The sequence below is a fragment of the Barbatula barbatula genome (genome assembly GCF_947034865.1).
Source record: "Barbatula barbatula genome assembly, chromosome: 15".
Taxonomy (NCBI): Eukaryota; Metazoa; Chordata; class Actinopteri; order Cypriniformes; family Nemacheilidae; genus Barbatula; species Barbatula barbatula.
Window position 1 is genome coordinate 19,939,865 of NC_136778.1, and position 23,004 is coordinate 19,962,868.

At 38.3% G+C, this 23,004-nt stretch overlaps 1 protein-coding gene across 1 annotated transcript; it reads left to right on the forward strand.

Annotated features, from left to right (window-relative positions):
• Window positions 1-387: 387 nt before the first annotated feature.
• Window positions 388-22,800, forward strand: frk (fyn-related Src family tyrosine kinase). Its single transcript, XM_079475620.1, has 8 exons — window positions 388-1,014; window positions 10,933-11,054; window positions 12,629-12,792; window positions 15,109-15,277; window positions 16,345-16,503; window positions 16,834-17,015; window positions 18,789-18,966; window positions 21,053-22,800. The coding sequence occupies exons 1-8, from the start codon at window positions 665-667 to the stop codon at window positions 21,259-21,261; spliced, it is 1,533 nt and encodes a 510-aa protein (XP_079331746.1). The 5' UTR covers window positions 388-664; the 3' UTR covers window positions 21,262-22,800.
• The last annotated feature ends 204 nt before the right edge of the window (window positions 22,801-23,004 follow it).

Consider the following 23,004-nt stretch of genomic DNA (forward strand, 5'->3'; position numbering starts at 1 on the left):
TTCCAAATTCTCTTGGCCTGGTTGTTTATATTTCCAGTTCTGGATTGTTTATATTTCCAGTTCTGGATTGAATTTAAAAATTAAAATCAATATTCACAATTAAGTAGTTGTTCTTTTTTTCAGATAATCTATGTGACAACTTACCTGCCGATGGGGCAAATTGTCACAAGTGCACATTCTATATTCAACAGTCTACAACTCAGTAATGAGATAAGATATGAAAATGTAATGAATACAAATTATGTGCCCAAGACATTCTTCTTTCATTTGGTATGACATTTATACAATTGTGATGTATGGTGCTCAGTAAATGTTAAACAGTGTGAAAAGTGTGACAACATGCCCCGCTCTCCCCTAATGCTGTGAACCTGAGCTCCCTGGCTTGCCATACTTGCCTAGGTGCCTTGACAGGTGTTGAAGAGAAATAACGTGACCAGGAAACGATACTCGACTGCAAGCAATAAATCTGACGCTTACTATCGTTTGCGTTTGCGTTTACTTTGAGCTTTTCATTTCGCCCGTCCGACGTTTTCGCAAACGTACACAATGGATAAAAACTCTTGTTTTTTAACTTCCAGAAGCTAGCAAGCTTAACATCACCGAATCATCAGCTAAGGCGTGATACTGATTTATTTTGATCAATATCTTACATCGGGAATTAACTATGGTGGATCTCCGAGAGAGGTTTCTTTTATGCTGTCAGAACACTTTCTCTTGTTTCAGAGAACCAGAGACCTCACCTGTCACTGAAAAACCGGACATTGTTGTAATTAAAAATGATTTTCACACAGACAGGGTCCTTCCACCGAAACCCTGCGCAGTTTACATTGCTCTGTACGACTACACGGCTCGCACGGAGGAAGATTTGAGTTTTAACACGGGCGATAAGCTCGAGCCACTGACTACAAATGATGACTGGTGGTACGCAAGAGGAATCACCGGGATTTCGGCGAACAAACAGGGCTACATTCCTGCGAATTACGTTGCGCCTGTGGAAAGTCTCGACGCTGAACCGTGAGTGGCACAGATTTTTAACTTGGAATGTCATTAGATGTTAACATTACTTTCCAGTCGTCTAAAGTAAAAAAATATCCAAACTGTGTAGTGACTAAAGCTAAATTAAAAACGTAATTTACATAATTATTATTATTATTATTATTATCAATAGACGCTGTACTCTAGTCGACTAGAAAAGTAACGTCATTATGCTGTCAGAGTTTGTGGGAACTGTGTGATACAAAGTTTTAATGAATTGAAGAAAAATTTATTGAATTGAATGACAAATATAATCTTTACTTTCAATATATAGACCATGATTATGACTTATGAGGAAACGTTGGTGTTTGTATATATATTGGTTTATAACTTCCCTGAGTGAGGAAGTGATTAGGTTAATTCAACAACCCCTGTTTTTCAATCTCCCAAAGCAAAAATCACATGTTGGCCATGTCATTAGTTCATACAGCAATTCAAGCACTTCATACTATTAATATTCATATTTATTTGAGCAACATAACAGCTTTTGTACAGTTATGGCACCGATTAGAAACTGTATAAATACACTTCCCAGCAACTCTCTGTTGTGAATCATTTGTTCTTTATGGGAATGCTGGTTAATGTTTACTTCGAGCAGGAAGTGTTTGGTCTGTTAATAATCTTTATGCTTTGTGCACAATGGATAGACTAACATAATCAATAAAACAAACTTTGATTATAAATCATTTTCTTAACTAGGTGCACTTACAGTGTAGTTAGAGTTATTGGGACAGTAGTTGCCTTATCGCTGTCACTGGTGTCATTTCATACTCCAGGGCAATCTGAATACTACAAATGCACTTTCCTAGGGCGGTGCAGGCAATACTTCCAGTTTTTCTGGTTTTGTCACCATCACCAACTATGTTACATGCTTAATTATGTTAGCCTGGTGCATGTTTTCTAGGACATGACTGTTTACAGCATCAATACTGTAGCAGCAAATGTACAACCTTCAGTTGTTTTTTCTAATCTATATGGTGAATACTTTAGGTGGACTATTGCCTAAAATTTGCCATTTACAAATTCATATCTGTGAATTTAACAAAAGTGCAACTGACAGTTGGTTAACTCCAAGATACCTTAGAATAAAAAAATCTCAATGATTAATGTCATTTTTAGAATTTATATCATTAATCCACATTGTTACATTTATTTTATTTGAAATATGAGTCAATGCACAAAGGCGTTAAGTATTTACAACGTGCACATTGTTTGTATAAATTACAAAACACAGGAAAATGCATCAGTGGCCTGTATCACAAAGCCGGTTTTGGTTTCACCCAGGTAAGTTCGCGTTTAGTTTGAGCATACTCTGAGTTTTGGGGCTCAAGAAGGTGGGTTGGTTTTGATGGTTAGGCTACACGGCTAACCTGCTCCAGAGCAGGTTTTATTCTGGGCTAGAGATCGCAAATCAAAACGGGATCAATCAGCTCTGAGAACAATGACGTATATCTGCCTCAGTAAAGCCACTCCCCATGTATCAGTTGTCTCCAAATATATTAAAAATGTAAAGATGTAAGAGGGAAAATCTTTTGCTGCTAAGTGTTTATTTGTATTGTATATTTACATTTATTGATTATAATTCAAAACACATTAATACAATTATTATATGAGTTGATAAATGTATTCATATTAATCATAGCGTTTAAATTAATATAACTTTATTCTTATATAAACAAACTTCAATATATAAAGCATTTAAAAGTAATGAAGCATACACATTATCTTTTGATCTTATTGTACTTTTTTTTAATTCAGTTGATTCTGTATTGATCTCTTCATCTTCAACATTCTCTCTATGCTCTCGCAACTGCTCACGTCGTGTTGACTTCTGAGACTTTGGTGGCGGGGCAATGGCAGATGTCTCCGATCCTTTGATTGGTTACTTTTAACTAGCGTTGTGGACCGAAACCCGGTCGGCCTACCTATATATTCGGTATGTAACTGGACCAAAGCAAAACGCAGATTTCGGTGACACCTAAATGGTGACTGACGTCGATTGAGAATGTTGCCCTCATTCACGCGAACGAAAGTCGGGAAGCTCAGATAATACAAATCCAACATATTTTACATATTGGTTAAACGGATCGCATCAGTGATCGCGCTCGCCCCACGGATCGGAACGCGCATGACCCGTGGAGTCATTGAAGGATGCACTTTTTAATCCACGCTCTGTCTCCATCCCTCCATCAGCAATCATTACCTGGCGCAGTCTTTAACTTCAACCGCCGCATAGGGCAAGTTTTAATGTGAAAATTACGTTAATTCGAAACGCACACGACGCTCTGTAATGCAAGCGATCACAATAAAACTGTTGCGGATGTTTAAAATCAACACAGCACGTGTGCAGTGAAGCTCGTTCTTAACACAGTAACGCATGACAGACTTGAGACAAAGCAGTGAAAGTGCAAAAACCTTATGGCGTCCGTCAGTCTGAACTCAAGACATCAGTCTGTCAAGCTTACTCTGACTGCATATAATTATACGTATTCATTATACTGTCTGATTTTAAAATAATGCACATAATGAAGCATATGGATCTCTTTCCATGTACTTGATATATTCAACGCATTTACTGCCCATATTTAATACAACTTTGGTGAGCATTTAGTTAACTAAATGGGTAAACAAGGTAAACAGTAAATTAGGGATGAACGACTAATCGAAATCGAATCGCGATGTGAGACGTTGCGTTTGGATTTGACGCTTTGCGCACACACAGCCTGTTTCGTTGTTCTCGTTTATACTTTAGTCCGGCTGCACACAGTGCTGGACTGGTAATCTGGCATACCAGGCAAATGCCCGGTGGGCCGACGCACTTGGGGCCGATATAATATCATATTATATTTTTTTAATCTGCCAACGACCGGCCCATAAAGCAGGGACAGCGGCCCATTGGTTCATTTTCCATACTGACACTGGGCTGGCCCAATCATCTCTTAACAGACTCCACCCCCCCAGTTTCTCGTGTCAGATGCAGTCAGTTTCTTATAGAGTGTTCACACCAAATGCAGTAAATCGGGCTATTAGCGTCTAGTTGGAGGCTTGAACATTTTGCTTTTACTCGCTTCATTCGCGTCATGGAGGGGCTTCTGTCAGGCGGCGCCCGTCTAATTGCGAAATGGCGTACATGGATTTAGTTGAGAGGATAGCTGCGCATTATGTGCTATGGAAGGCTGAAGAACGACGTAGACTCGTTCGGCGCCATGTCTGGGTCCATCAAATGCTTCAGAGGCGCAGTCCTTCATTGTTGTTTCGGATTCCTGCCTCCGCTCGCTATGTCATAATCACGTCCCTACTAGAGCAAGCTCCTGGTTCGTAAACGCGGCGCGAATTTTCGCCAAAGTTCTGATTTTTCAACTCGCGCGAACTATGGGAAGCCAAATAATCCAAAAGTTGGACGAGACAGCGGGTATTACAGAGCTCGCGCCGCGCTGACATGTCATCTGCGCGATTCAATCGCCCAGCCAGCCGACTCCTCGTCAGCGCACACGTTATTTAAACAGCGCAAACCGTACACTCAAATGTACAATAAAGAAAACCCCTCATTCCTTAAAAACATTTACATTTGTTTACATTTACACAAGTCTATCAGTTTTTCCCTACAGAAGACAAAGGAAATCAGGATGAAATGCATAATATTTTTCATTATTATCTTTAATAGTGTACAAGTAAACGGTAGTGTTTTGCATCGATACTTTGAAGAATTGCACATATGTATAGACTCTATACTATAGAGGCTACGGAAAGACCTGTACAAAGCAGAAACTTCAATGACTTCCAATATCGTAGTCTTGAGGAGCACGCCAACCTCCTGGAAATTATATAGGACAGTTTACATGTTCAGGTAATTTATTTTATTATTGTAGTACGTTTGGCGCCTAGCCATTTTACCTCAACTATTTATGTTAATAATAGCAGAGGTTTATGGGTAAAATGTAAATGAGTGGCACCAAATGAACATTGTATATGTTTTAATTGGTCAGTGCAGCGGATTGGTTGGTGCCACCCTGCCCATCGGTTGGCGATAGGAAATTGAATCGCGCAGATGACATGTCAGTGCGGCGCGAGCTCTGTAATACCCCGCTGTCTCATCCCACTGTTGGATTGTTTGGCTTCCCTTACTAACACTCAATTTGCGCGAATCACACCACAAGTAGGTATAGGTCTATCACCAGGGAGTCAGTCAAGAGAGAGTGAGTACACTGGTCCACTTGCACTGGTACACTGGTCCATGGCACCTAGTTCTCAGCTTTGTAGGTTTTTGGGGGAATGGAACAGTAGATATGCATATCTACAGGGACCGCAAGGATGGTGGACTGGTTGGTTGTGTCCAACCCATTGTGGTGGGCCGGTCTGAGTAAAAATGCCAGGGCCCTTTTTTTGTCCTAGTCCAGCCCTGGCTGCACACCGCAAGTCTCCAGAGGCGCATCTGGCAATATGGACAAAGCTTGACACACGCGCTGTGTCAACTCACATCTGGCTCCGCGTTTAAAAAAAGTAAATTCTAACTAACGGTTTGCTTATTTAACTTGGATGAAATGAAACATTCAGCACATTTCATAATTCACTTACACAATAGAAAACGTTATGGATTTAAGGGTTATATTGGGAGTTGTAGCCTATTTGTTTTAATGGAAACTATAATAGTGTACACTGGTATTTGGATTCTATTGGTGTGGTGTAATCTGGCTGTTGGCAACCAATAGAACAACAGTAATTACTGTTTGAATAATGCCCAAAAAACACTTCAAAGGCAATTTTGTAATGGTTTTAATGGAAACAATTAGAATTTCTAAAATGTGTTTTTATAGTTTTTCTTCAGCAGGGTAACTACACTCATTGAACAGGGTACTTGGACAACAAAATGTAATTCATCTTCTGTAAATTATTCACAAATGGCCATCTCTAACATATCTGGTCGCACGCCAGTCTGAACTTTCATAAACCGATATAAGTCATCAATAAATAATAATAAAACAAGCTTCACATCAAGAGCAAAAAATTTAAAAAAAGAAGGTAAAACCAAAAGGTCCAAAATATCCAGATAATTTACAGAGGTCTTGAAAATTTTTAGAAAGTAAAGATATAAAAAAGAAATAAAGGGAAATCTTTAAAGTACTTCCCCTGAATCGCCATTTGGCTCTACTTTGGGAGAGTTAATCTATGTCGCCGCACTTTGAGGGTGGCAAACCTGTCAATGACCCTTTGGTGTTCAATTATTTCAAGCAACTCCTTCTCAATGACATCACAGCTAGGTGCTGGAGTCTGCTTTGGCCTGTGGTCCTCCTGAGCCATGTATGGAGCCGACACAAGGCACTAAAAGACCGCATAACAGCTTTCAGTGAAGGGAACACTTCAGAATCTGAACTGTACCAGCCTCACTCTCTTCAGAAAGAATCACTTCCTCTGCTCTGACACTCTGGTCCAAAAGCCAAGGCGATCATGTTTCCATGACGACCAGAAAAGACACATGTGACGTCATGTTTACTCCCGACTGCAAAATGAGTATCAAATTAACGATAAACTCCATAAACTTCGCTAACCAACAGAGACACAGGTCCGCAGTTTAGTTGTTTTTGTTTCTGAACTGCATGCGTCTTGCGGAAGAACACATTAACTGGCGCTACTTCTCTCCGTTTATGACTATGGACGAGTCACCCCATGTTTCGCGCTGGATGACGGTGAACGGTGCAGGTGCAGAGGAGAAGTAGAAGAAGGGAGGTGGTATGACACAATTTGCTAAGCGGGGATGTTACATTTTCATCCTTAGCACATACATTTTAAACCAAAAACTACGGAGTATGTTTTGGACATTATTTAACCTTGTAAAAGACAGATTTTTTTAGAATAACAACATTTCTTACTCCAAGTTTTAGGGGTAAAAAGGGGCTAGCTTCGCCCATGCTTCACACTATTGACAAAATTGAGCTGAAGCTTGACTAAGAAACATTTAATTGCATATCGCAATCGCAATGTCTGTCAAAAAAATCACAATTAGATATTTTCCCCAAATCTTCCCCTAATGTAAATAGCCTACTATAATTTCTTTCAATGTTAGTGTCCATGCTCATTCCACATTCACTTTAACTTTAATTGTGAATTTGTTTTGTATATTTTATGATTCAATAAATATTTTTTTAATTGAACATTTAACGTCATTCACCTGTGTTTTGTGGCTCTTTTTTAAAACTATTGATTCAGGCACCGTTTGGGTACCGGTATCGAATAAAACCCAAACGATATCCAGCCCTACTTTTAGGTACTTGGGTGATGAAAACTTGGGTGATGCATTTGTTTTTTCATTAGGCTATCGCGGCGGCGATGTCCAGACTGCAACTTAAAGGGTCGCATTTGCAAGTTATATTTTTTGCAGAGATCACCAATTCAGATTTACTCGTTATTAAATTGATTCCAACAAAGAGCAGCACCAAACACAACATGAGCGCATTACTATACATAGGACGAGCAATGTGAAATATGAGACGTTTAAAACGAAACTTACCACAGAGAAGTTCAGGGAACGTAATTAATCTGTCTATTTCTGTGTTGTGTCCAGTACGCGCGCTGCGCCTCTACTTGGATGTCACGCAGCTGGAGCTTCAGGAGCTCTGAGCAGCTCTTTGTCTGTTTCGCAGGTCAGCAGAAGGGAGGGCTGTCTCCAAACAGAAGTTGACGCACTGGATCGTGGACGCCGTGACCACGGCCTACCGATCCCAAGACCGCCCGTGCCCGCTTGCAGTAAGGGAACACTCCACAAGGGGTATGGCCTCCTCGTGGGCACTGGCTCAGAGCGACCTCTCTGACAGACATATGTAGAGCTGCGTGTGTGGCTACTGCAATACCTTCGTGAGGTTTTATAGCCTCCGCGTGGAACCGGTGTCATTCCGAGTCTTGCATGGTACAACCAGGTAAGACCAGTAGCCGCTGCTGCGTTAGCCGTATAGCCTAAGGAACCATTAAAACCAACCCACCTTCTTGAGCCCCAAAACTCAGAGTATGCTCAAACTAAACGCGAACTTACCTGGGTGAAACCGAAACCGGCTTTGTGATACAGGCCACTGATGCATTTTCCTGTGTTTTGTAACTTATACAAACAATGTGTACGTTGTAAATACTTAACGCCCGTATGTCTGCTAAAGCTCCTCCCCCCTCTTTGGGTCAGGCAGTGCGCTATTCAGCCTTCCCTCTTCCCCTGATCGGGCGAAGAGTATGCAATCCATCCATCACTTAGCACTTCCTGGTGGCGGGCTGGGCGGAGCAGCACCCATATGGGTGGCCCATGACCTCTCCTAGATGGACTTCTACCTCTCGTGGCACTCCCTTACAGTCCGCACATTCTTCCATGAGAACAATGTTAGTGTCTTCACTAGAACTCCTCCCTGCGGTAGGAAGTGGTCTCCGTAACGCGTTTTCTCAGTGAGGAAATAACGCTTCCCAGTGGCCCTTATGGCTTCGCACATTAAGAGAAACTAGGCCTCCGTCCGTGACGGCGGGTGACAGGGGCTCCCCACCTTCCTCAAGATCTGGGACCACCTACCTCTCCACTGGAAAGTTAAAATTTCGCGCAAACGGTCACGTCTGACACGCCCAGGCTAGAGATTGTGACGCTGCACAGCACTGTGACGTTTTCGTAGGAATCCCATTTTGTCGAGAAACCTACAGAAAGGTAACGTCTCGGTTACGTATGTAACCTCCGTTCCCTGATGGAGAGTATGAGACCTGTGTCCTTCATGTCACAACGCTGGCTGACAACTGCAGCAGTTGAGACACGATTCTCAGGCTCCTCAGCACAAAAGGTGAAGGTGAAATTTTCATTGGCCTTTTCAAGTCAGTCAGAGATGATCGGTTCTCAAGTCAAACCCCAATCCCTCCATCAGGGAACGGAGGTTACATACTTAACCGAGTTTTTACATTGTTATGTATGCCCTTGGCTTTGAATTTACATATTTGGCATCTTAACACAAAGTTTAAAATTAAATAGTTTAGAAAATGTGTATTCATAATTGCTTTTGTATTTTCATGAAATTGTTATAAAATGCATTAATAAATGGCTACAACAGTGTAAATCAAAGCACAAGTTATTATAAATGATCTATTTTTATATTTTTTTTAAATAGGTCATACATGAAATTTAAGTTGAACAATATTATATAGCATAATCTTGTTTGAGAGATCAAAATGTCACTTGTTGAAATACTAACACATACTGTAGCTAAGACAAGGTAATAGGAGGCATAGGAGTTGACAGAGAAACGTTTATACCAAACCTAAAGTAGGTTTTAGTGTGAAGGTTAATGTGCATATGCTCATGCAGTCAGTAACAGTGAAAGAATTTTGGAAACTGTGTTTTGTTCGGTCAGTTGAATGAGCTGCTGTTTTTTGCTAGTCGCTGCACAGATAGCTCACCCTCGCAGGGCTGTACCGGTGTTCCAATTGTCCTACCATGTCAGATTTTCATACCACAGGGCAAAACTTAATATAATCTTAACCACATCGACAAAATGAACAGGTATGATGATTTCACAATGCAAAATACCCTGTCAGATTATCCTACCAGCATAAAAAAAAAACATGTAGGATTCATTTTGCAGCGCAACACCCTAATATGTTGAATGATAAATACACTATCATATTACCATAGGGGTATAAAATATACAGGAAGAATGATTTTATAGCGCAAACAAATTACGTAACATTGATGTGCGCATGTCTGGTAGGATCATCAGACGGGTAGGGTGACATTTCTGGACAGGAAGAGCTTCTCGGCTGGCTGAGGAACGAGCAACAGTGGGTCGGGGAACCAGACCAGGATTTCTTTTTACATAAAATAGGCTCTTTATAAAATAAACAATAAAACAAACTTAAAATGCATACAAACACACTTAAACACAACATAAAGTTGAGGCCTGGTCCTCTCTCGCCCTTCTCTGTTGTCACTCCTCTCTTATGCTTCCGGAGCTCCACCATGAGAGATGCGAGATCAGTGAACGCACAGCTGATGCTTGTTATCACTCATGTCACCGGCCTCGCGCCTTTCCCTCATGGCTCTCGCCCTGCCCTGCTCGCCACAAAAACATTCTTGTAGCTCACTGTAAGTAGTCCAGCGTGAAAACAATGGCGGACAGTGTAAAACTCAATGAGGGTGGAGACAGCAGTCAATCAGCAGTCATAGGAAGGGCTCAACCAATGTGACGTAAGGTTACTAAGACAATGCCTACAGCTCGTTAAAGAGGACAGTTGAGGTTTATTGGGGATTTAAAAAAAAGAATCATTAAATCATTTTATCATTCTCGGGTGGTTTTGTGAATTTTTGGTCTATCAAAAAGCTTTTGATAATGTTTTAAAACTTTAAGAAGACCCCTAAAGGGGAACATTTTAATTAGGTGTGAATTGGCCCTACACCAGAGAAGGAGTTGTCTTTCTTTACTCACACTCGAGTTGTTCCCAATCTGTATACATTTCTTAGTTCTGATGAACACAAAGAAAGATACCTGTATTTGGAAGAATACTTGATTGAACCGTTTGGTTACAATATTTCTTCCAAATATCTTTCTCTGTGTTTCTCAGAACAAAGAAATGTATACAAAATCGGAACAACTCAAGTGTAAGTGATGACAGAATTTCCTTTTTTGGGTGAACTGTTCGAATCTCAGTCCCAGTAGGTCATGACTGAAGTGCTCTTGAGCAAGGCACCTTACCCCTGATTGCTCTGCAGTAATGTGCCACTGTAAAAAACTACTTGTAAGTTGCTTTGGATAAAAGCGTCTGCCAAATGAATAAATGTAAAATGTAAATATATTTTTCAGTGCAACAGAGAAATCAACTGAGACTTCTAATAGTAACGTACTGTTATAACAAATAGTATACAGATAAAGGTGTGTTCTTCCGTTGCAGATGGTATTTCCCAGAAACAAAGCGCTTGGATGCAGAGAAGCTGTTGCTGTCTGATGACAATGACAATGGAGCGTTTCTCATTAGAAACTGTGAAAGCCAGACAGGGGAACTCTCACTCTCAGGTATATAAACCTATATAATGTTAGCAGCAAAAATGTTGTGGATCGGATTATAAGGGAACACATGCTACTGAAAAAATACATTGCATACTTTAAACGCGTTCTAAACTGACTAAGATAAATGTATAAAAAACATATTTCTGCCTTCAGTTTCTTATTTCACATAATCATTTTTATTTACAATGCTAACCTGTTTAAGTACATGTCATGATACTGCTCTGAGAGACAAGGTTGAGGATTCACGGCAATCCAGGATCATAAACCATAAACAGGCAGAAGGGTAAAAACGCAGATAATCCGTCCACAAACATGAGCCAATAACCGGGGGTAAGCAGGGCACAGTCAAAACAAGGAATCCAAGAACTGACTCAAGATAAACTCACGCTTAGTACTGCAGTAGACAACTAAAAAGACGTCACAAAAACAGACTGAATGACTGAGAATGGCTATAAGTAAACTGTTTTGTCATAGTCTGCATCCAGCTATAAGGACTCAATGCAGTTTCGAGTTTCAATCACAAATTAGACTAAAGCTAAGTTAATAGTGGTGCGCCATTGATTAACGTCACAAACAAGCACAACATTAAACGCACTTCACACAGACACGCAGCTCTATCTAATGCACCTGCCAAACTGTATCGCATGTGTGCTACACTGGTCAATTTATTCTTAACAAAGTCATTTTTTTCGTAGCACATGCAACATATATGCAGTGTTGGGCAAGTTACCCTTAAATAATAATTAATTACTAGTTACTAATTACATATTCAATTAGATAACTGTACAAATTACTCTCTCCAAAAAGTATTTAATGAATTATTACTAATTACTTTCTATATCTTATATCAACCCTGATTAGTCAAGTGATTCAAGGATAGACATGAAACAACTCTTTAAATTCATTCAAATAAATGAATATATTATATATGAAATATATAAAACTATTTAAAGTATTATTATTAACTGACCAAAGTATCACATATGTAAGCGTTATACTTTAAAAGAACAGACTTTAAAGTTAGACTTTTAACTTATAGACTTATAATTCCACTATAATAGCTTTGTGTAATATATGTGTGTACTAGTTTAATTACATCAGAAGTAACTGTAATTCAATTAAAGAAAAAACAAGTAATCCCTTACTACTATACTTTTTTCAGTAATACAATTATAGTAACTAATAACTTGGTTACTAGTTGATGTTTGAATCATTTCTTAATTTCACGTTTGTTTCTCAATATTTCATATTAATAAATATTATTACAGTTTTATTCATTTCTGAGTTGATGTGGTTGTGCAGGTTGTTTACACATTTAACATTTAAAAAAAATATTTAATTCCCTCAACAAGAGATCTTTAGGCCACAAAATAAGGATGTTATTACCTCAACAAAATGACCTTGTGACCACCTTTTTGTTACAACTACTCAACTATGTTTCTTACTATTGGCTTCTTTGGTTATACAGGATTGGTATTCACTATAATTATATAAATGGTATTAAATTGTATAATAAGTAATTAAAAGTTATAAGTTATCATTACTGATTGTACTGAATGGATATCCTGTCTATGTTGCAGTGTTGGACAGTGGAAAGGTGAAGCATTATAAGATCAGAAAGTTGGATTCTGGTGGCTACTTTGTATCAAGGTCTCGATCTTTTTCCACTCTGAGAGAATTAGTGGATCACTACTCCATGTTTGAGGATGGCCTTTGTGTCCGTCTAGGAGAACCCTGCAGAAAAGTATGTAACATTGAATGTTAATAATTCAGTTTGATAAATGTAATCATTAATTTAATTGAGAAGCATGCAGTCCCCTTTCCCAATCTAGCCTTTACCTAACTTATATGTATGTCTGTTTATATTATATACATATGAATCAAAGAGTTCAGATGCAAAACCCTCTAAAAGCTACCTTTGTCCAAAATGTTAAGTGAATGCTCTCCACACATAGTAGGCAAGGCAAGTTTATTTATATAGCACATTTCATACACAATGGTAATTCAAAGTGCTTTACATAGAAGAAATTAAAAATATCCATTTGATAAAACAGTGACGAAATAAGAAAAATTAAATAAAAATTAGTATACATTACTCAAATAATTTAGCTTCGAACCCAACTAAATACCACACTCTGTCCGGTCTGATATCTGGTATTGCTGAAAGTAAATGTAGGAGCCTGAAAAAATGCTCAGTGTTTTGCATCTGAACTTCTTCTAAATGCATATACATTTATTTTACAGTGAACGCCAGCATTGAATAGGGGTTCAACTATTATGATACAGCTGTATTACAAAAAAACAAATAAACAGACATGAACTGAATATTTATTCCGCTATTTATTCGCTATTCCTCCTCACCTCGGTAGCAATGAATTCATGAAATCTTTTACAGAGAAAATCGAAAATAGTCCTGCTTGACCTTAGTGCTGCGTTCGAAACCATAGACCATAGCATACTTCTAGATCGCTTACACAATTATACCTGTATTGTGAGACAGGCATTACATTGGTTCAGATCTTACTTATCAGACATACATCAATTTGTCCATTTAAATGGGGAATCATCAAATCTAACGCAAATAAAATATGGATTACCTCAGGGATCTGTTCTAAGACCTGTGCTGTTCTCTATATACATGCTGCCCCTCGGAAACATTATTAAAAAACATGGAATTAGCTTCCATTGCTATGCAGATGATACTCAGCTATATATCTCATCAAGACCAGATGATTCCTCCCAGCTATCCAAATTGGCAGAGTGCATTGAAGATATATAACATTGGATGACCTGTAACTCCCTTCTTTTAAATTCTAATAAAAATAGAAATATTACTCATCGGACCAAAGACACGCAAACCATATATTTCTGATTATAAACTGCAAGTTGAAGGATGTACTGTTACTCCAACAAATACAGTAAGAGATCTAGGCGTTATATTAGACAGCAACCTGTCTTTTCGAAATCACATCTCAAATGTCACAAAAACAGCCTTTTTCCACCTAAGAAAAGATGCCAAATTAAGAAATATTCTTTGTGTTGCTGACGCAGAGAAGCTTATTCATGCATTTATGACCTCAAGATTTGACTACTGTAATGCGCTACTTAGTGGTTGTCCTGCATCATCAATAAACAAACTACAGTTCGTTCAGAATGCAGCTGCAGAGTTCTAACCAGGTCTAGAAAATACGATCATATAAGCCCAATATTATCAACACTTCACTGGCTACCCATTAAGTATCATATTGACTTTAAAGTTATTTGAATCACTTATAAAGCCTTAAAGGGTTTAGCCCCTACCTACCTAACAGAGCTACAAGCCATCACGCTCTCTAAGATCTCATAACTCAGGACTTTTGATAACACCTAGAATAACTAAATCCACCAAAGGGGGCCGAGCTTTCTCATACGTAGCACCTAAACTCTGGAATAACCTTCCCGATATTATTCGAGGATCAGACACACTCACCCAATTTAAATCTAGATGAAAGACACAGCTTTTCAGCAAAGCATTCACTTAATGCAAAATATGCTAAATAAACCACTGAGAGTCTGCTGACAGATATTATTTACTAGGTGTTTATATAACAAGTTAAACTATTCATGTACTGTGTTTTACCTTTTTTGTGTTTAATTTCCCCTGTAAAGCTGCTTTGGAACAATGCACATTGTGAAAGCGCGATATATAAATAAAATTAAATTGAATTGTATTACAAAATGTCTTATGACTCCGAAGCATTAGGTTATATCAGTGTTTCTGGTCAGTGTCCAATCCTGGTCCTGGAGAATCCCAATCTCTCCACATTTTACTTATCTCGCTAGACAAACGTACCTGTTTCAACTCATCAGGTTATTCGTAAAGTCTCCAAGAACTCAGAAGATTGTTTTCTATTAGAATGACAAACAAATGTGCAGTGTTGAGGGTTCTCTTGGACCAGGATTTGGATAATTGACATGATCACTTTTTTTGCTTGTCATAGGTTTTCAATGAGAGACAAGAACGCAGTCTGCATGCAAGTCACAAGTCTTCAATTATTTTGTGTGTGTGTGTGTGTATTAGACATTGGTTCCAGAGACCCATGGTCTTTCATACAACACAGTGGATCAATGGGAGATCCCACGCACCTCTATAAAACTCCTGAAGAAGTTGGGAGCTGGGCAGTTTGGGGAAGTTTTTGAAGGGATATGGAATGACACAACATCTGTTGCTGTCAAAACACTCAAACCAGGTACACACACTCAGACAATAGGTATTGTAGTATATATTTTAATGTAAACAGGAATGCTTTTAAACTTCTTAAATTCTATTTGTAAGGGACCGTGTGCCGTTTTTAACACAAGTTATCAATTTGAATCACTGTTCCAGAGATACTTCCTCTGCAGTCCACCATTAAAACAAAGACAAACAGTTCCTGCCTAGCACACACAATAAACACACATAAACATTATTAAAATATATTATAAAAATATTAAATAACCAACATATAGACATTTTAGCGGCTAAAGTTACATTTCCCTTAAATCATTTTTAAAATTACACTGCTGAAGTTTTTTATCCATGACGATTGGGTTTTGAAATAAACATACAGTGCATTTTAAAAGGTCTTGTAAAAATACACAACACTGTTACACAACAGTAATATCACTAAGACCAGCACAGCCCCGTAAAATTGAAGAGTAGACCTGGAGAAAACTGTAAAGGGCGACTGCCAAGAAAAGAATTGCAACAATTTATGGCAAATACTGGTTACTCATTACATGTGACAACGATTTCCCCAATTCTTCATATGTCTGGGGATGGCAGCCTTTTTTAACCTAAACAAACATACAAGCCTGGCTCAAGTTTAAATCTCCCAAAACCATGTGGAATAATGTTTGGTGCAAAAAAAGAAAAGAAAAAAGACCACCATAAGAGCACCATCCCCACAGCAACGCTTTGAGATGGCAGCATCATGCTTTGGGGTTGCTTTTTTTCACCTGGAAGTAGGGCTTTAAATAGTGTGGATGGAATAATTTTGGCCCAAACCTTAAGGCTTTTGTACACTTAAGATTAAGAAGAATTTCACTTTTCAGCATGATAATGACCCGAAGAACATTTCTAAATATAACAAACATAAGGATCTAAGATTGAACAGGTTTGACTTCGAAATAAAAAGAAGCTAAATATTCAAAGTTCAATAAGATCAAAGATGATTGTTTTGCTCATAATATATATTCTGTGATTATACATGCTAAATTCAAATGGTCTCACCAGTGGCCTTTGACTTTTTGTGCTCATTCTGTGTCTGTATGACAGGAACTATGGATCCCAAGGACTTCTTGCGAGAAGCTCAGACTTTGAAGAGACTCCGCCACCCTAGACTGATCCAACTGTATGCCGTCTGCAGCATGGAGGAGCCCATCTACATCATTACAGAGCTCATGAACAATGGAAGCCTCCTGGAATATCTCCAGAGTAAAACAAACAAATATATGGCATACATACACATTATTTTAGTATTGAAATAAGTTTTCTATAGCACTTTTGGCAATATTGCTTTATACAGTAAACACTTATTAGTAACGGCAGTAGAAACATAATATGAAATATGAAAATTTCATCATTTCCTCAAGATTTTCAACAATTATGTTTTTTATTGTGCATTAATATCAAAGTGCAGTTCGATTTGTTTTATTCCAATTAATATCAAAGCACAGTTTTTTGACTAAGCAATAACTCAAAAATCCATTCGCATGGCATGCCCATAGACATCATTTTCTTCCCTTTTCTTTTTCTTTTATATAGAAGACAGAGGCAGTATTCTTCGTCTTTCTGATCAGATAAGTATGGCAGCGCAAGTGGCTGCTGGCATGGCGTACCTTGAGTTGCAGAACTATATTCACAGAGATCTTGCTGCACGGAATGTGCTGGTGGGAGATAATAATATGTGCAAGGTGGCTGACTTTGGCCTGGCACGTGTGTTTTTGGTAAGCAATATTTCTGTTTAGTTTAATTTTTAGAAGAAATTTACTGTCAACCCCTCGGTAAGACTAGCAAACAGCTTTCTTTGTTCTTTGCGGTCTCTATATTTTCTCTGCGGCGGAGGTACGGACAACTAGTCGACTAGTTCGTGCAACCCCAACTGCTTACCTGTGTATGTGAGCATATGGGTTCTGTGTGAGCGCGCATTGGGGCAGAACTCGATACTCGATTGTAAACGCAAGACCATGTAGACACAGAAATGACTTGCCGCTGTGTAAATAAGATAAATAACAATGCTATCTAGTTTGTTTAATAAAAGAACAAGGAATAGACAGGTTTTCTATGAAAGGTAACCTTAAATGACTTCTCTTATGATCTTGCGCTATATAGAAAATAAAATGAACTTGACCTTCAAGAGTTACCCCCCAAGGTAATGGTAGGTTTATAACAGGTAGATGGTAAACTGCCGCCGCACAGCTTGTAGTTTTGTCCAGCAGATTATGCTTTGACTATAGTTATACATATAAAATATATTCATGTTTGTTTTTTATGCTGTATCTTAATTGCACAGTGTCGCATCTACAACTCGCCTTATTGCACACAGTCTGCTCCTGATGCAGGATGGGCCATTTTTAACTATTTTTATTTTGTATTTCTTGAAAAACATGTGGCCTTGAATGTTAACCAGTAAATTAACTCTTTGGCTCACTTTGGTAAACTCCGGTGTGTGACGAGATCAGGGCGAACAGTGTTTCCCACAGAATTTATGAAGACTATGGTGGCTTGACTTAATTTCCTGTCTTGGGTCATGCTCCCCCATAAGAAAATTGTGTAAATGCTGTAATCTGGTGCATTTAAAAGCAAAATTATGTGACTCAATCTCTAAAGAATACAATAGCTATAGTGTATAACAGTTCAACTAATTTATTTATTACCATATATGAATTGCATATATTACACATGCATTTTATATACTGTTGCTTGTAGTTCTATTATATTATAATTACTTACAATACATTACTAAACTTTGTTTTACAAATTTGAAATATTTACAAATGCTCATGTTCTTTGTACAAACATTAAGTTTTAACCAGTGGCATTACATACAAATAGCCAATAATATGAAAATAGTTAAGTTAGAACCAGTGGTAATAACATGTTAAATAAAACTATAAATGAATTATTACTATTTCTATTACGTAAAATCCCAAATATATATTACCAAAATGTATTTGATATGAGTAATTTTATGTCATGACAATACCATTTTTCATATTTGAAGCACGATCAAAACGATTTGGAAAGGGTTAAACGAAGTGCTTTTGGCGGTAAATAAGGATATTCAAGGATATAGAGCTTTCTAGTATGTGTTTGTGTGTGTGCGCTGCGCTACGCTGCGCACATCGCGCTGAAGCAACAGAGGTAAAAATACCAATTCTGTTTGAAACGAGTTACTTTTTTAGTTTTTAGCCCTGGCCAGTAGCCTTTTATTTGTCCATATACCGTTTGGCATTGACATTCAGTTTGTCTCAGTAGAGCACATTTTCTTTCTCCTTTCCCTCTGCATATAATTCTTTCTCCATCAAAATTTGAATGCTTTAAACAAACAAAACATTGAAGGTGGCTACCAAAACAAGAACACTAGAAGATTGTGATCTGTTTATGGCAGTGCCGCTCCTGCATGCAGCATGGTGTAACACAGCTTCATATGTTCTGTTTGCACAGATGTTGTGTAAATAAATAAATACAATTAATTCCTGAATGCATATGCTTTTTAGATGGAAAGTGAGAACAGCGATGACAACATTTATGAGGCCAAAGAAGGAACCAAGTTTCCTGTGAAATGGACTGCACCTGAGTCCATTCATGAGAACAAATTCACCATTAAATCTGATGTCTGGTCTTTCGGGATTTTGCTGTATGAAATTGTCACTTTTGGACAGATGCCTTACCCAAGTATGTCATTTATGTTTTAGGAATGAGACATTTTTAGATTTCTTAAAAAGTGAATTGAATCTGACTGCTAAAGTCATATTTAAACGAATGAAACACTAACTATAGTATAATTAAAATGTACTAACATAGCATGTAAGCATTTATCAGAATGTAAAATAAGTCTGTGAAGCAACATGTAATGTCATGAAACATGTCATTTTATGTTAAAGTGATAGTAGGTGTCTCAACATTGCGTCAAACTCTAGGGGAATACCCTTCTCTAAACCTTACTACTGAAACCTTAGACCAGTAGAAATGAAAATGTAACTGGCCAATGTGGTCCAAGACGGCTCTTAGGGACGTGGTCACCACCACATAAACTCTGAATCTTTCTCCTTCACTTACCTTTGCGTGCTGTTGAAGATACACTCAGGGGGAGAGGAGAACTTAGATCTTTCTGCCCGTGTGTTCCTTATGTTCTGGGCCCATCGACCCACAGAACACGCATGCTCGCTGATTACTCTGCCTGGGTCTGGGACATGCGGAGACGACTCTCCCCGATTCTACTGCCTGCACTGCGAGTACCTTCGGTTGTGGGTGTCTCTAAGATTTTGTGAGGCAGCATCCCACCGCCACCAGCGAGCAATTGGGAAAATGGAGTGCCGGACAGCCATCAGCGCCTGTCTTCTTCACCGATTAGCAGCACATATTGTGATTATTCTTTCAAATGGGTGACATTCAAAATGGAGACAAGCCTTTTGATGCACGTGCTCCGTACATATGTGAGGCGACCTCTGTAAGTGAAAGTGACCTATTTTTTCAGTTATGGTAACCCATAACTGAAATGTGACCTCTGCATTTAACCCATCCTTAGAGTAGTGAACACACGCACAGCAAGTCATGAACACACGTACACTTGGAGCAGTAGGGGTAAGGTGCCTTCCTCAAGGCTCAGTCATTACCCACCGGCCCTGAGGATTGAACCGGAAACCTTCTGGTCATGAGTCCGACTTAACCATTAGGCCACGACCAGGTCGCATAGGCGGTCCTACCCCTAACTATCACTCACACAAGCCCGTGCTTTATGACTGCATGTTCGCGGTTCAGGTTTTGACTCGCGTGAGCCTGTCTTATACAGTATGTGGCTGTGTCCTTCACCATCAGTGTCTTTACTGCTTGGGGATGCAAACATACCAGGTTGCGCCTTTTTTCATCCTCACTAAATACACCGGTTGCCTCGGCCCAGTGTTATTTATTTTATATCGATGGCTGCTTGCCAGCGCTTAATATACAGGCTTTGTTTCTACCTTGCATCGGCCCCAACACTTGCCGTTTCCATACTTGTTATTCTGCTATGTGTATTGCTACCCTGCTCAGTGTAGTGACATTGCATTCCTGCAAACTATGTTGGTATGGTATCCCCCAGAGTTCTGAGTGTTTTGATTGGATCCTGTTGCAGAATGTGGTATGCGCTGTCAGTGGGAGTTGTGCTGTGTGTCACTGCCAAGGTTTATGTGGTGCACGTTATGTGTTAGCTTTGTTTTTGCTGTTTTCACGGCGTTGAACATATTGCCCACTGCGTCAGTTGAAAGGATGCATTTTGCCAGAACTTAGAACCGTTTCTAAAGGCTCCCGCTTTCGCGGCTTGCAATGGGCTTAATGCTTGTGCTTGCGGCTACGCTGATTGGCTGAGGGGGTTTCACGCAATGTTGACTTTGTTGTTTACACTTTTCATTTAAAACCTGTATGACTTTCTTCGGAACACAAAGGAAGATATTTTTAAGCATGTTGGTACCCGAACAACAACAGTACCCATTGACTTGCATTGGTTTTTGAGTCCATACAATAGAGGTGAATAGGTACTGCTGTGGTTTGGTTACCAACACTCTTAAAGATGTTCTTGTGTTCTGAAAAAGTTGGAAAGTCGTACAGGTTAGAGTAAATGATGGCTATTCCTTTTAAACTATACCTTTTATTTGACATTTTGTACAATAATAGCTCAAATTGTTAGATATTTAGAAAAAATTGAATTTCACCATGAGAACAATTTGAAAAGACAACAGCCACTTTCGCACACTAGCATTGATTTTTACTTTTATATCAACAGCTCTGACAAACCATCAGGTGGTACAAAAATTGACCACTGGCTACAGGATGTCCTCCCCCCATAACTGCCCAAAATATTTATATGAGATCATGTGCGATTGCTGGAAGGTAGCCCCAAAGGACAGACCCACCTTTGAAACACTGCAATGGAAACTGGAGGACTTTTTTGAGGCAGATATAACCTCTTACGATGACGCAAACCGCTACTAAAAGAATCACACTTGAAATGTGTAAATTGAATTATAAACTTAACTATAAAGATGTTTTATGGAACAATAATTAAGTTCCAGCATGTAAACTACATTAGTTAAATCGAATATGTATTCTGAACTATTTCTCAAATTTTTGACCTAAACTGTTTAAAGTGCACTTCATGCTAATGCTGTGAAACTCGGCTCAGTAAGGTATTGTGGAGATACTTTTGAAGAATCACGTATGGAAACTGGTAGAAGTGCAGCCTGATTAACCTGCTTTAAGCAGATTAAATAATGAGTCACACTTCATCTCAGAATGACAGCTGACCTACAGTAGACCTAGAGACTGAACTGAGATTTAAAGCTTTGAAACTATGATTATCAGATAGATCTGAAAGGGCTTTATTTACTATTTTACTCATTTGACTAATTACAAAATGCTTTTTAACTGTGAAAAGAAAAAGCAAATGTATTTTAAGATAAACAAGTGACTATATATAAATTTTTGCTCTGCTAACTGTGATTCTGATGAAAAAAATCTAATGTAAAAATGTATTTTGAAACCTTGTCGCCCGGTTTCACAGACACAGTTTATCTTAAACCAGGACTATGCCTTCGTTGAATTTAGATATTTATGTCTCTTTGCCTTATAAGAAAAAAAATACAGGTAAGACAGGTCCCACATTCATTTTAGTCTGGGACTAGCCTTAAGCCTTGTCTGTGAAACCGGGCCTGTAAGTGAAACACACTGTTTAAAGTGACAGGATGTCCAAAAATGGAAAATTCTGTTGTTATATACAAAAACAAAATATATTTTGAAGAGTAACCTACAGGTAACAGAACAATGTCGGAACCTATTTCCTTTTGTTTCATAGAAACAAAACCAATAGGTAACGCCATTGATCAAATCCCAAAATATTTCAAAATATCTTCTTATGTGTTCCGTAGAAGAATGAGTAGAAGTAAATGATGACAGAATTTTCATTTTTGGATTACCTAATACTTTGAGGGTTTATATTCCTTCCCTAGTTTGAATGCATTGTGCACGTTTCCATGTAATTTATAAAACTTTGTATTTCAGTTTCTTTAAAGACATTTATATGTTAAAAAAGTATTGAATTAATAGTAATGTGTTGTACCAGGCAATATTATTAACACTTATTGTTTAAACTGCCTTCGTATATGATGATCATTATGTTTTAGCTGGCAACTATTCTGGTAACTTCATCAACTTCACCATGTAGCTTCTGATTTCTTAAGGCTTATACCAACAAACATCACTAGTTTGGCTGTTTTATTTAGAATGAACAAGTTGGTTGGCTTTTGTATATGCTATGGTTGTGGAAAGTTACTTTTTCAGTAGCAAATTATTCATATGCATCAAACACACATGAGATTTTATTGCAGAGAAGCCACTGGAATGAGAAATGATTATAATTATAAGTGTTGATTATAAGTGTTATTTACTGCATCTTGCACTCTTTATGGTGAAAAATAATTTATTTTTTTCTTATTTTGTTGATTGTCTCGATAAAAAAAGTTATATATATATATATATATATTATTAGTTGTCACTATGTAAAGCATTTATAGACGGTTTCAAAGCAACAACATAAACAATGCACACTTTTGTCTGAAGAACAAAACTGTACCTTTCACCTTTCTTATAAACATGCCTTGTACTTTGATAAAAACGTCTCGGTTACGTATGTAACCTCGGTTCTCTGATGGAGGGAACGAGACGTTGTGTCGAGACTGA